Source organism: Saccostrea cucullata, unplaced genomic scaffold (genome assembly GCF_032062105.1).
Source record: "Saccostrea cucullata isolate Sc308-1 unplaced genomic scaffold, CSIRO_AGI_Scuc_v1 ctg4914, whole genome shotgun sequence".
NCBI lineage: Eukaryota > Metazoa > Mollusca > Bivalvia > Ostreida > Ostreidae > Saccostrea > Saccostrea cuccullata.
The window spans coordinates 27,089-42,756 of NW_026930698.1; the positions used below are offsets into that span (position 1 = coordinate 27,089).

At 33.4% G+C, this 15,668-nt stretch overlaps 1 protein-coding gene and 1 long non-coding RNA gene across 2 annotated transcripts; one reads left to right on the forward strand and one right to left on the reverse strand.

Annotated features, from left to right (window-relative positions):
• The first annotated feature begins 3,870 nt into the window (after positions 1-3,870).
• On the forward strand, positions 3,871-6,036 carry LOC134229658 (uncharacterized). The gene is made up of 3 exons (XR_009984218.1): positions 3,871-3,984; positions 4,262-4,607; positions 5,364-6,036. It is a non-coding gene; the product is annotated as an uncharacterized LOC134229658 (long non-coding RNA).
• Positions 6,037-13,152: 7,116 nt separating this feature from the next.
• LOC134229659 (polycystin-2-like) lies at positions 13,153-15,664 on the reverse strand (the record flags this gene model as incomplete). Its single annotated transcript, XM_062711424.1, has 3 exons — positions 13,153-14,165; positions 14,285-14,382; positions 14,650-15,664. Coding segments are annotated over 3 exons (1,287 nt in total), but the record flags the coding sequence as incomplete, so codon positions are not given.
• Between the last annotated feature and the right edge of the window lie 4 nt (positions 15,665-15,668).

Below are 15,668 nucleotides of genomic sequence, written 5' to 3' on the forward strand. Positions count from 1 at the left end.
ATTTTTTGGTACCGGTACTTACTTACTAACAGATACAGTGTATTTCTTCATAGATAAAATGAAGGTTCAGGGAAGAAATCTTTTCACTATCTTACTATTCCTGTAATGAGTTATACTTAATGTCAAGTTGCAATACTTAAATTTTACAATCATGGTTATAAAAATGATTATATTTACAGCCAGCACAAAATGCTTATATCTTCCTATCATTTGTAAATTGTACACTGAATGAGATTTTGAATGTTAGAACTAAAGTATTCAAAATGTTTTGGACTTTTGTATGCTTATGCAGATAAATATGAATTTAACAAGGGAGAGACAAATGTCATATCTATTGGGTTTGCAGTCTAATGCAATACAAATTTGACAATTGCAAATGTGTCCAAGAACCTTTTCGGGAAGGGTAATTTTAATGAAGGGTATACCTTACCCAAGAAGTATTGGATAAGTACATATTACCTGTTTGGATTTATTCTAATGACGGAATGAAATATCCAAGAGGAGTTTGACAGATATCCAATACATATTGGGTTTAATTATGAAAAGATTTTAAGTAACCCAAGAAGAAGTGGACAAATGTCCAATACCTCTTAGTTTGTATACCAATGAAGGAATGAAGATATCCAAGAAGAGTTGGAGAGGTGTCAATTACCTGTTTAGTTGTATTCTGATAAGGAGATTAAGGAAACCCAAGAAGAATTAGACAAGTGTCTATTACCTGTTGGGTTGTATTCTGATAAGGAGATTCAAGTTAAAAGAATTGGACACATTTCTACTTCCTGTTGGGTCGGACGAAGGTATTCAAAAGGAGTTGGGCAGGTGTCTGTTGTCTCATAACTGGTCGCATGCTGATGAAGGGAAAAAAGAAAACCCTGAAGAATTGGACAAGTGTCCATTACCTGTTGGGTAGGATGTAGGTATCCAAGAAGAATTGGACAGTGTTTTAACACCTGTTTTGATGTATTCTGATGATGAGATTTAAGTAACCCAAGAAGAATTGGACAAGTGTTCAGAACATGTTGAATGGGTTGCAGTTATCCAATAGGAGTTGAACAGGTGTCCATTACCTGTTGGGTAATGAAACAATTAAAAAAACCCAAGAAGAATTGGACAAGTGTCCATTACCTGTTGGGTTGTATTCTAATGAAACAATTCAAGAAACCCAAGAAGAATTGGACAAGTATCCATTACCTGTTAGATCGGATGTACCGTGATCACTATTCATTTAACTCTTGCGGAATTGCACCTGGATATTCTATTTTTAGAACGAGCAAGTACTTCTCAATCTATCGATTACCATTTACTTTACTGATAAAATGTCATCATTATTATGCTTACCAACTTTCTGTTTTGATAATTAGCCGAGATTTGAAAATAAGACGGTTTTGAAAATAAGCCCCCACTTTCTTACCAAAATTTAAAATAAGCCGCGGCTTATTTTCAAGATTTTAGCGTATCCAAGAGAAGTTAGACAGGTGTCCATTACCTATTGGGTTGTATTCTGATGAAGTAATTCAAGAAACCTAAGAAGAATTGGACAAGTGTCTATAATAAATAATAACACCGTAGCCCAAACCTTAAGTCTACGCAGCCGAAGGATGCTTGCATATTAATATGAATATTCATGTCATTTTGTCCTAGTGTCTTTCACTATATAATAATTTTCAATTGCCAATGAGTATATGACTCATAATTAGGAAAAAACATGCACTGTCGAAATGGAAAAAAATATCTGACCTAAAATTAAAAATTCTCACATTCATAATTTATGAAGTCTGTATGTACATGTAGTATATCGCTGTATGCTATTTAATAGAAGTCCCACGTTGTCAACTGCTACTTCTGTGGTGTCTTCTCTACTTCTTGGGATCTTTTCCCGTTATATATCTGTGCTAGACGTCCACACATTGAAGATTGAATGTCCATACACAAATGAATATCATCGATATCAAAATTTCTCCCAACCTTTTTGTGTAGTCCAAGAAGAGTTGGACAGGTGTCCATTAACTGTTGGGTTGTATTCTGAGAAGCGATTCAAGGAACCCAAGAAGAATTGAACAAGTATCCATCACCGTTGGGTGGAATGTACCGGTAGATACCCAAGAAGAGTTGGACAGGTGTCCATTACCTGTTGGGTTGATTTCTGATGAAGCAATTCAAGAAACCCAAGAAGAATTGGACAAGTTCCATTACCTGTTGGTTTGTATTCTGATGAAGCAATTCAAGAAACCCAAAAAGAACTGGACAAGTGTCCATCACCTTTTGGGTGGGATGTAGATATCCAAGAAGAGTTGGACAGGTGTTCATTACCTGTTGGGTTGTATTCTGACACTGAGATTCAAGAAACCCAAGAAGAAATGAACAAGTGTCCATCACTTGTTGGATGGGATGTAGATATCCAAGAAGAGTTGGACAGGTGTCCATTACCTGTTGGGTTGTATTGTGATAAAGCAATTCAAGAAACCCAACAAAAAATGGACAAGTGTCCTTTACCTTTTGGGTGGGATGTAAATATCCAAGAGAAGTTGGACAGTTGTCTAATACCTGTTGGGTCCTACATCCCACCAAAGAGATTATATAAACATGTCCAATTGTTCTTGGGTAACTTTAATCCATTCATCAGAATACAACCCAGCAGGTATTGGACACCTGTCCAATTCCTCTTGGATACCTTCATTCCACCCAATATGCAATGGACATTTGCCAATTTTCTTATTATATATTGGACATGACTTTAAAAAGGTTTCTTCTCAAATACTTGTTTATGGTATTCAAGAAAGGTTGAACATAATCTGAGATGTATTGAGTTGTGTTTGCAGAACTCAGTTTACTGTATTTAGGCATTCATCTATTTCAATATAAGGTATTTTTTTTAAATATATATCTTAATTGCTAAGAATAATGTAGGGGTTACAATAAAAAGGTATCACAGAAATTGACAAAATTTTAAGTTCAAACCCAAAGGTTTTCAGTCTTGTCTGAATTTACCAGCAAGCAATGAAAATATGATAAATTTGAAAATGAATGAAGAATAATAAGAAAAACCCAATAAAATATGGACATTGGGATTTATATCCAATAAGATTTGAACAGTTACTACCCAAATAATGCTCTCTCGTATGTACACTTTTTTTGTATCCAATAAGCAGTATCCAATAGGACTTGGACTTGATGTACCCAATATATAACCAAATGTGTGTCCGTCCGTCTGTCTGTCTGTCTGTAAACTTTTCACATTTTCGACTTCTTCTGAAGAACCGCTGGGCCAATTTCAACCAAACTTGCCACAAAGCATCCTTGGGTGAAGGGGATTCAGGTTTGTTCAAATGAAGGGCCATGCCCTCATTCAAGGGGGGATAATTGGAAATTAATAAAAATTTGGTGGCATGTTTTAAAAATCTTCTTCTCAAGAACCACTGTGCCAGGAAAGCTGAAACTTATGTGGAAGCATCCTGGGGTAGTGTAGATTTAAGTTTGTTCAAATCATGACCCCCGGGGGTAGGGCGGGGCCAAAATGGCCGACCAAAGTTTTACATAGAAATATACAGGAAAATTCTTTAAAAATCTTCTTCTCAAGAATGACTAAGCCATAATTCATCATATTTATATTGAAGCATCCCCAGGTAGTGTAGATTCAAGTTTGTACAAATCATGACCCCCGGGGGTAGGGCGGGGCCAAAATGGCCGACCAAAGTTTTGCATAGAAATATATAGGAAAATTCTTCAAAAATCATCTCAAGAATAGCAAATCCATGATTGGTCGTGGGACTACTTTTGGATTTAAACTTTTCAATAATAAACCAATTTCAACTTTTTCCTAGCTACAGTGCTCAGGTGAGCGATGTGGCCCATGGGCCTCTTGTTTATATTTTAGAGGCATTCACCAATGTCATTACTAATGACAAACAGGAGAAAAGGAGACGGGAGAATGGAAATACTGATCTTCACAGACAGCAGTCAAAACAAAGCAAAAGAAAGTGTTCAGTAAGTCTAATTTATGAAAAACCTATATGAAAAAGTGATCTTTTGGGATTTATTTTGAAATTAATTTGCCTACATTTCAAAGATATTTGTTAATTTACAGTCTTCTTTCATCATGTATATAGGGTTGTAGAGGAATTAAATATTCTTTGAAATTTATTATATTTTGTGTCAATGGGTATGTCTACAAAATCAAGGTCACATAGTTCATTATCATTGATACTTGTACAGATATGTTTTTAAAAAGTCTGTATGATTAACTATGCACTTTTTCCCTCAGAAACTGGAAAGAAGAAAGAAGGCCGTGGAACATCTTATCTAGACGAGTCATGGACCCCAACATCTAAACAGAACTTGACGGAGTGCCTTCAGTTGGACATAACTTCACCCGAGAAGACTGATGACTAAGACTCAACAAAGAGGGTCAGGCTCCCATTTTCCTGGGGATCAACCAGACTGTGCAAGGGAAAAGAGGCACTGGACAAGGCATATAGACACAAGGTCCTGAAGACCGAATCTGCCAGACGCCAGTTGGTATTTGTAAGGGATGGTAGAGAGGACACAACAACACGTCCTCCTGAGAAATGTCCAGCTTGGGCCATTTCCAGGGACTACTCCTTATAGAGGTAATTAATTTTCTCAGATACTTATTTATTTTTAACCTTTCTTAGTATTGTGTCAAACTTTTATAAATTCATTTAACTTCCCTTTTTAAGTGAACAAAAAGATCAATACCATTTGAAAAAAAATATTAAGGATGTGTTATTTTTTGCTTGCAAATACTGAAGTCTAATTATATTGAACCATTTTCTATGGCCTTCTTTTGTTTTATGACAGTGTAGTGTATATTGAACCATTTTCTATGGACTTCTTTTGTTTTATGACAGTGTAGTGTCTCCTTGTCTAACCAGTTGTGTACTATCATTATAAGAAAGAGAGCAACATCAAACAAAAGTAGGGTAAAATAGACAATGTGACCTCTTTTTGGAAATTATGCCTGTACATCCTTAAATGATTTGTGGATCACATCTTATCTTTGAATCTGAGAGAATCTGATTTTGGAAATTTAGCATATCAGACGTTTTTATAATAACTCACATCGTTATGACCAGGAACTTGGTTTTTTGATGGAGATAAGAATTACTGCACAATCATTTAATTCGTGGGGGTCAATGTTTGTGGATTAGTGAAATTTTGTTGGTTCTTGGGAATGTAATTGTGTAAGTAATTTGTATATTCAGAAGATTCAGTGAACAACTTTTCGGTTGAAGATTTTCTTCCCAACATCCCTAGAAGGACAGCTTATTCAATGAATGGGATGTATTATAAACACCAAAATATTACTTCAGCTAAATTTTAACTATTTTTTTTATTCCTTGTAGGTCAAACGAGGTTTCAGCTATCAAGAGAATACAAGAAAAAGAACTTTTTAATTCTGTAGTTGTGTATTTCCAGATGTAAATATTGATAGTTGTTTTGGTTTTTTTTTAATGTACCTGTAATCAACAGTTCAGGGTATATAGTTTTTGCTCTGTTGGTCTGTCTGTCTGCAAAAGTGTAAACTAGGCCTAAAGCTTTTGAGTGGATGGGGCGACTTCTTTCACATTTCACAGATGTATTCTTAGTGACCAGACCTGTTGACCTCCTTACATGGACCTTTGAGTTTCAAGCACTTTTAACAAAAAATTTAAACTGTATTCTTGGCCACAACTTTCAAATAGTTGATGCTAGAGCTTTCACTTTTGCATTCCATTTGACACGACTTTCAACAGGTATAAATATTTTTGACATTGACCTTCGAGTTGGACTCACTTTTAAAATATTTTAACCTTGGACAGAACTTTTGAAAAGCAAGTACTAGGGCTTTATTATTTCGAAGGTGACAAAACCTTTCTTTGGATACCAACATTTTTTACCTTGACCTTGGACTTGCAAATGAGAAACTACAGCACACACAATAAGCTGTCATTTCGGGGCATCAGTGTTTCACAAACACATTTTAAAATCAATTATTAACAGCTCTTAAGCTGTTCAAACATTAGAATACAGTAGAATTCAGAGGTTATATTTTATCAATGCCCCAAGAATCTGATTCTAAGATTATGAAAGTAAATTTCTGTTTTTCATTTATATTGATCTTTTGATAGTCGATGTGATACCTTGATTCTAAATACCAATAGTCACTAATTTGGTTTTCATGTATAAAATATTTATATAATGGTAGCTAAAGCACCTGGCCATGTTTGTATTTATGTTTTACATACAGATGCAGTGTTGATGTTTTGACATATCTGTAAAAATTGTTATGCTTTTTCATAGATTTATTTTTTTATAATATACTGTAGTAACTTAATTGAGTCCCTGAATGTCAGTAGTCACTAATTTGGTTTTACTGTATAAAATATTGTATTTTATATAATAGTAACTAAAAGCAAGCCATGATTTTTTTTATGTTGTACATATACAATGTTGATGCTTTGATATATCTTTAAAATTTGTTATACTTTTTCATAAATTTATTTTGTTCGCATAATACTTAAGTAACTGAATTGAGTAACTTAAATTTTTCTTTGTTGTGGAGGTATGTCCAGTGCACGATGTTTTTTCGATATTGTCGACATCGCTGTAAACATACCAGTCCTCCTAATATCATAACATATTCAACATGACAATAATTCCTTTGTTTATCTCTATATATTACATTGCTTAACAATATAACGTCAGCATCTTCTTAACATTTCTTTCCCCCTTTCTATTGTTTACATTGTTCACATCGTCGACATCGCAATACTGGTCGATATCGAGTCGACATCGTGTCAACATTGCTCTTCTTATTTTTCTTGTTTACATCGACGACATCGCAATGTTGGTCGACATCGAGTCGACATCGTGTCAACATTGCCTTCTTTTTCGTTCACATCGTCGACATTGCAATGTCGGTCGATATCGAGTCGACATCGTGTCAACATTGTCTTTTTCAACATCTTGTTTACATCGTTCACATCGTCGACATCGCAATGTTGGTCGATATCGTGTCGACATCGTGTCAATATGTCCCTTCTAATTTTTCTTGTTTATATCGTTACATCGTTCACATCGTCGACATTGCAATTTTGGTCGATATCGAGTCAACATCGTGTCAACATTGCCCTTCTTTTTTTTCTTGTTTACATCGTTCACATTGTCGACATCGCAATATTAGTCAATATCGAGTCGACTCGTCAACATTGCCTTCTTTTTATCCTGTTTACATCGTTCACATCGTCGACATCGCAATGTTAATGGATATCTAGTCGACATCGTGTCAACATTGCCTATTTTCAAATCTTGTTTACATCGTTCACATTGTCGACATCGCAATGCTAGCGCTTCATGAAAAATATGCCTACGTGCAATTTTTTTGTGATTCACACACCAATAACTCACACTAAACTAAAAACATTCCTTATATTTACATTTTACATGTTTAGAAGCAACTTAAATATACTCAATATTTGAATTCCTTGCTGCCCTATATATATATCATTGTATTTTAACTAACATCGCTGCAGTTTTATTTCGACGTCCTGTTAACGCACGTTTCCCCGTGTATATTTCTACGCGTGAGTATACACGAAAATGGTTTTCAAATTAATTTCACAGTTGGCTTAGTAGGAAAAAACAGGGAAATGAAAATATGTAGAAATAATAACAGTGTAGACGATATCGTATCAACATTGTCAACACTGCAATGTCGACGTTGTCGTTATGTATAGACAATAGCAATGTAGGCGATGTAAACGCGATATCATTTCAACGTTGTCAACATTGCGATGTAGATGATGTCGTCATGTAGAAACAATAACAATGAAGACGATGTAAACACGATGTCGTATCAACATTGTTAACATTGCGATGTCGACGTTGACAATGTTGTTATGTAGAAACAATAACAATGTACACGATGTATACACGATATCCTATCAACATTGTTTACATTGCGATGTCGAAAATATCGAATTGATTAAGAAAACTGGACATGAATGTTAATTACTACAAGGATATTAACATTAGCGAAATTTACATAAAAGCTCCCTCATATACTTATGTTTGATATAAAATCGGGACATGAATATATCACCTGGGGTTAGAATTTTATTTTTTATGAAATATAAAGCACACTTACGCTTGAAATTTTCTCAATTGCAAAATTCATCTAGTCATACAATTTATTTGTTAAGTTTGTATGATAGTATTTGAATACAGTATTAATTTAGGACAATTTTTAATTTTAAGTTCTTTCATTAAAAAAAAATGAGAAGGGTTCAGAAGATACGAAGCTGTCAGTGAGGAATCTAAGAAAATATTCTTTCAATTTTTTTCAGCTAGAAGTTACCATTTTTTAAAAGTCCAAAGTATAATGCAAAAAAACCTTCTAAATACAACGATGCCTTTTTCACGAAAGGATGTTGATTTTTCACGTAAGGGAAATTTTTCTGAGGAACATTATACATGGTTCATTAGTGACGTTAAAAATGACACCTTGCTTGGGGGCGTAAAACTTTGAAGAGCTCATGCTTGATCCCGGTCTCACCTTTCTACGATTATTTCCTTTGGAAAAAGTGAGACTGAGATCAAAGTGAGCTCGTTCAAGTTTTATGGCCCCTCATGCCTTTTCTTTATTCCAGAGGGTCATTAAATATCTCATTAAACCAGCAACAGTACATTATGTCAAACAATATACATCTCGAATCACTATTCGGTACTTCATCGTAAATCTTGCATATATATGATATAAATGAAATGTATATTCTCTGCAAATTTTTTTCTTTTCCTGACTGGAATTGTTCATTTTAAACACTCATATGAAAAATTTTATTTAATGTTTTTATCGCCTATTTTGGTATAAAATGAAAGGTACATGTACCTGTATAAAGAGAACATACTTGGAAATAGAAGAATATCATTTGCTTTTGCAATAGTTTTATGTTTAAATTTCTTTTCTAATTAAAACTGCAATTCTTTGAATAATCAGATATATAATTAAATTACTCACCCATTGTATTTTTTTTTCAAAGACTTCTTTCTTCTTCCGAAAAGAATTTGTTGATATTTTTCCCACCATAGATGATCAGAAAGAGAGAGAGAGGAAGAGAGAAAGAAAGAGAGAGATATAAAGAGAGATTAAATGTACTCACCACTAGCTGACGATTGAATAAAAAACCAGACTAACACTGTCCAGGAATATGTTATCCACATTGTCCTCTTTACCATGCTTTCAAAGCCCTTTTCATTTTCTCAAAGTGCAGTGGTAGAGGTTTTACGACAATTTAGAAAATGTCGATTAAGTACCTCCCAAGAAATCAATGGATCATTATACCTTAGGTATATTACAAATGGAGTAATTCTACGGGTCTCTTTTAGAACAGTTTCTTGCACAGTTTGCTCTCATTCCGTTTTTCTTATGAATTTTTAATAAAATGCAATCAATTATGGATATAATTGTTTTGTTTTGAATTTCTTTTCAATGATTTCGATCGTATTATGTATATGATAATAAAAGTTTTATATAAATTCCTTTTATAATGTTCCAGCACTGACACAAAATAATTTATGATATTCATTGTCATTTGTAAAAAGTCGCATGAAGTTGTACCCATGAAATGTCACAAAATGAACTGGCATTATGCCAAAGGGTTCCAAATAAAGATTGTTCCATTATCAATCTTGAATTCGATATAATTTTAGTATAAATGACTTGAAAACCCTTCAAGTAGGAGAAATATTAGATAAACAGGGGAAATTTAAGTTGATGTGTTGAAAAACCACAAGATCAGTCACTTTGCCACAAGTTATACACGTAGAATGCGTGAAATTTCAGATCAATTTATCACCACACTGCACAAAAACCTAAATGCTATCTAAATTTCAGTGTACTTCATACACCAACACCCCTTGTATAATGACATTCTTATTTATAATTACGATAATAACAAGCAGAAGGGTAAAAACAATACTGTACTAAACTTTCCCCTCTGTGCAGTTGGTCGATTACTGATTCACAACAATTTCTAAAGCCATCTACATTTATGTGTAATAAAATGCAAGCCATGTTTCAGCATTTCTACGATTAAAGTACCGATTAATAGTATGAGACATGAAAATATAATTGCTTCAGATAGCATATTATTATTTAAAAAAACAAAATTATCTTGAGGACATTTAATTGTACTTACAGAAGAAGGACTGTCATCATATCATGTTCCGGTATTTATTATAACAATTTCGATGTACCCACGGTCATAAGGTTATGTCATGGAAGTTTGTTTGTCTGTTTCTTTTCTTCGTTTGTTTGTTTGTTTTTTGAGTTGTTGCAGTTTTTTTTTAATTTACTATTGAGTGATATTCAGCATTGGTTATCTTTTAAAAAGAAATAATTTAATACATGTATATCCTTTCTAAAATGTAACAAAAATAATCAGATTGAGTAAAATACTAGGTTTGTTCATTGTTGGAAAAAAGAATATTTTGTACATTTAAATAATTTTTTTACATGAAATGATATTAAAACTTACGATTTTTTTACGAATTAAGTAAGGATAACGAATATCGATCGATTTAAAAAAAACTTTTATTTTTCAAAAAGAACATAAAATATGGACCTCTGGAAATATAATCTTCTTTGTTGACCCGTTTGTAACGTTCCACATCTGCCGTGAACCCTATATAAATGATCAAGTAGATGGATAAATCCGACCTTATCAAATTACCATCCAGTGTAAGGTTGCATTTGCTAACAAGGTCATTAAAACAACCACAGAATTCACGTCATGCTGATTTTCAACGAGGTTATTGAAATCCTCATAACATCAACTTAATTCCTATCTGTTTTAATTAAAAATTGATCGTATTTACGCATGACCTTATGTAGCGAATTAGTTTGGAAATATAAACAACATATGGCGGTGAAATGGGAGTACTAGTATTTAATTTACTGCACAGAGGAGGAATTTCATCGGTGGAAAATCTAAGATCTTTTCCTTTGTCATACATTTTAATACAATTATCGTCTACGGTTCGTAAAGCATTAAAATATTAAACATATATGACAAACTCTGGTTTTCCTTTGTTACGAGTTCACTAAGATGAATTTAAAGTCGTCATATGAATGAATTAAGTACGTATTGATAATACGTTGACAAATTATCTGAATATCCGGTTGATTACCTATTTCGCATATAGAATTCAAAACTTTTGCTTATAAGTTCTGGTTCACAAAAGAATTTACCTTATTTCAGAATGCATGCATCTAATGATACATAAAATAGTGTTTTCGGGACCTTGAACCTCAACGGATCATGATTTTCAAAAACCTATATTTCCATACAGTTGAAACGCTTTGTTTTAAGTTATTTTTTTCTGAAAGTGGTCCTTATGTACTTACAAAGGCATTAAGAGGGCTGGGTAATTGTGGCCATTTTCAGATTATATTGATCACCTTTAGTAGAAGTGCTCCATATAAAGATATATAACAAGATGCCCATGGGCCACATCGCTCACCTGAGCTCTGTGGCTATGAAAAAGTAGAAATTGGTTCATTATTAAAAAGTTTGAATCCAAAAGTAGTCCCATGACCAATCATGGCTTTGCTATTCTTGAGAAGAAGATTTTTAAAGATTGTTTCTATATATTTCTATTTAAAACTTAGGTCGACCATTTTGGCCCCGCCCTACCCTTGGGGGTCATGATTTGAACAAACATGAATCTACACTACCTGAGGATGCTTCTTTATGAGTTTTATCTTCCCTGGCAAAGTGGTTTTCGAGAAGATTTTTAAAGAATTTTCCTGTATATTTCTATATAAAACTTTGGTCGGCCATTTTGGCCCCGCCCCTACCCCGGGGGGGGGGGGGCATGATTTTTACAAAATTGAATCTATACTACTTGAGGATGCTTCCATAAAAATATGATCAATTATAGCTCTGCAATTTTTGAGAAGATTTTTAAAGAATTTTCCTATATATTTCTTGGTCAAACTTTGGTCGGCCATTGTGGCGCCGCCCTACCCCCGGGGGTCATGATTTTAACAAATTTAAATTTACACTACCTGAGGATGTTTTCCCATAAGTGTCATCTTTTCTGGCACAGTGGTTCTTGAGAAGATTTTTAAAACATGCCACCAAATTTTTATTAATTCCAAATTATCTCCCCTTGAATGAGGGCGTGGCCCTTCATTTGAACAAACTTGAATTCCTTTCACCCAAGGATGCTTTGTAGCAAGTTTGGTTGAAATTGGCCCAGCGGTTCTCGAGAAGAAGTCGAAAATGTGAAAAGTTTACAGACAGACAGACGGACGGACGGACGGACTACAGACAAAATGTGATCAGAAAAGCTCACTTGAGCCTTCGGCTCAGGTGAGCTAAAAATGACACAATTTTAAAATAAAATGGTATGGAATTTTTTATCGCCAAATAATAATTAATAGCTGAAGATATCATGATATCTAAAATATTAAGTCAAATTTGTTGACATCCCAGCTTCCTTAATTCACCGCATTCATAATTTTGGAGAAATACAACAGGATATATGTTTGGCCCAAAAACCCTGGTGGCCATGATTCAACAGAATTGAAGAAAATTTCTTTTAGAAACTATAATTCAGTGAAACTTCTTCTTCGGCAGTTTATGTGGTGGTAAACAATGAACCTTGTTGACCTTTACAATCATGAAAATATATCCATTATCTCAACTATGACAGAACTGTTTGTTGTTTTTTTTAATTTTATTTTTATTTATTTATTTATATATTTATTTTTGACGATGATGATGTGATTTCAAATTACTTCAAAATCGCTTAAAGATATTAGAAAACCCTTTCATGACTGATTATATTTTTGAACTATGTGTAATACGAATTGAAAATAACTGTCTTATGCAGACTGTGAACGTCTTCCATAAATTATATATTCTTTAATCGGTAGATCAAAGCAATGATGCCAATCTAAGAGACATGTAATTAGTATCTACATGTATGAGTAACCACAGCATGTTACAAGTGTACCTAACGTGTTGAAAATAAAGACAAGCTTAAGATCTCTTTTTTCATTTATAAATAAAAGATTTATCTGTAGTACAATCAATATAATATCAATCCTCAATAAATTATTCAATACATATTTGTTTAAAAGTCTGCTGTAGAAGATTAGGCAATGAAAGATTAAACTCACAAAAAATCTGTGGATGAAAGGTTTTTATAGATTTCTGAATTTTAAACAGAAATGTTTTGATATAGAAATTAGGACAAATAAGATAACTAAATTAAATGTATTCCAAAACACTAAGATTGGATGAACAAAAGTAGGCTACGGACAGAATGATAGCTAAAGGGCCTGCAGTGTGGAGATTAAATAAAATTCCGATAACATCTCATTTAACTATACAACATCTATTTTTAAGAAAACGTGCAAAAAATAAACTACAATATTTTTGGATTTTTTAATAATATTTGGGATGCAGAATTTAAATTTGTTAAGGGATTTTATCCATTTTTATTAATCTAGCTCAAAAAAATCAAACATATCTAATAAGAAAATGTTAGTGTACATGCTATTGATTAATGTTTTCAACAAATGAGCAACAAAATGAAAAAAAAAAGCTTAATGATGACTTGTTGGAGAAAACGTTGTTTAAATTCGTTCAAACAATCATATACATGTAATTGATGTTGTCAATTTCTTCGAAGTAGAAAAAAAATAAATGTTGACATTAAATCTTAAAAAACTATCTATAATAAAAAAAGTTTACAAAGTAACAATTCACTTAGACACTGCCTATGCGTCCTGTGAAGTTTTGCAACTGCATGAATTAACTTTCACTGCAAAAATGAAGAATACAAAGACAAATGTACAAGCTTATACACTCAAAAGAACAAATAATCGTTTCTTTCTCTTCAGAGTTCGATTTCTTTTTTCTGTATCGCAGACTGGTATTGACATGTCCACATCTGACGCCAGGAAATACGACATTCTCGATTCAAAATTTGGACGAGAAGTGTCTCGCGGGGTCGCCCTTTTCGTCTGCAATTTTCTTTCGATTACATTTGTCCGCATCGTTGCTCTGCTTTTTTATTTCCAAAGAGGTGGTCGGACTGGTAGGTATCAACAAAGACCGTCGACCTTCTTCGGCGTAGTATTTTCTGTCTACAGACTGTTAATGTTACGAAGTTCTTATTGTGTTATCATTGAAATCAACTATGTTCTCGTATTCTCATTATACATTATAATAAATAAGTAATTAGACAGTATTTTTAATAAATGGATGTATACCTTAGCTTCCTTAGTTCCATATGCATTAACGATGTCACGAACAAGTCCCGTCACAATTGCAGCATTTATATCCTCACCGATTTGCTTTTGGTCTTTCCCTTTTAAAACAAATGAATATATTATCATTGCTCTCTATTGTTTAAAATACTTTCGTATTATATTTCATGATGGATTTCTCGTGTAAATTAGTTTATATCATATCCCAGTAATGCAGACTTCCATTGACAAATTATTAAAACCATGAACTTAGTTAGAAACTTAGCACGAATACAATAATGGGGTTTTTTTTGCTTTAAATGTCAAAAATGAATTTAATACGTATATTGTTCACGCATATTCTTGTTTAAAATATAAGGAGAACGTACGCATTTCTGTGCTCTTTTTTCGTTTGAAGAAAATGTGAAAGGTATTTCTGACAAATTTCTTGACGATGTCTAACATTCCTATTTTTGTAGCTGATGAAACACTTTCTGCTCTCACTGCCGAAATACTGGTGTTCAGGATTGCCATAAAGATAGTCAACATGAACATAATAATACACAATACGTAACCTACGTAAAAGAATTGAGCTGATAATGGTGCTGCCATAATCAGAGGGTCTACCTTATTTTTACCGATTAAAGTATTGGCTAAACTAGCACATGTATTATACATAGATCTATAGCTTTCCAATTTTGAGCCGAAAAGAAGATAGGCATAAATGACAAATGAAACAAACAAAATCAACAGAAGTGCACCAAAGGCCAATAAATCCTTTCCAACATTTGATATTACCGATATGACCTCAGTAAATCTTTTATTGTATCCTAGAATTCTCAGGACCTGTATTGTTGATATAAACAGAAGAGTCGCAAAAAGGACGTTGAATGCGTGATCCCAAAGCACAATATGTCCATAGTCAATGAAGCGATTGGCGCCAGTCAATTTGTCGTCATAAAACATATCCATTGCCGTATTCGTGTATTTCATCCTCAATATAAACGTTAATAGAGAAGAATATGCGAGAATGGTACACAAACAGTCCACACAATTCCATGGTTGTTTGACAAAAGCTAAACAGCCTACCTTCCTACATTGCAAAAGTATTTTAAAGAGCAGGATGATATAATAAAAGAAAACAATCAGGTAGAAAAGGACAAGAGTGAACCCCAAAGATGATAAACTTAAGATCGGCTTGAAGGCCTGTGTATCAGTCCATATAAAGGAACTTCCTACTTCAGGAAACTCCACTAAGTACACAACATATGCAAAAAGGTTGACATTTGAATTGTATATTGTAAACTCAACAAAAATTGCACGTGTGTTTCGATCAATCCAGTTATTTTCTAAAAGTTCATTGATCAATAAGTGGGCATTCGTTCTGTCCTTCACAAACTGCAGAATA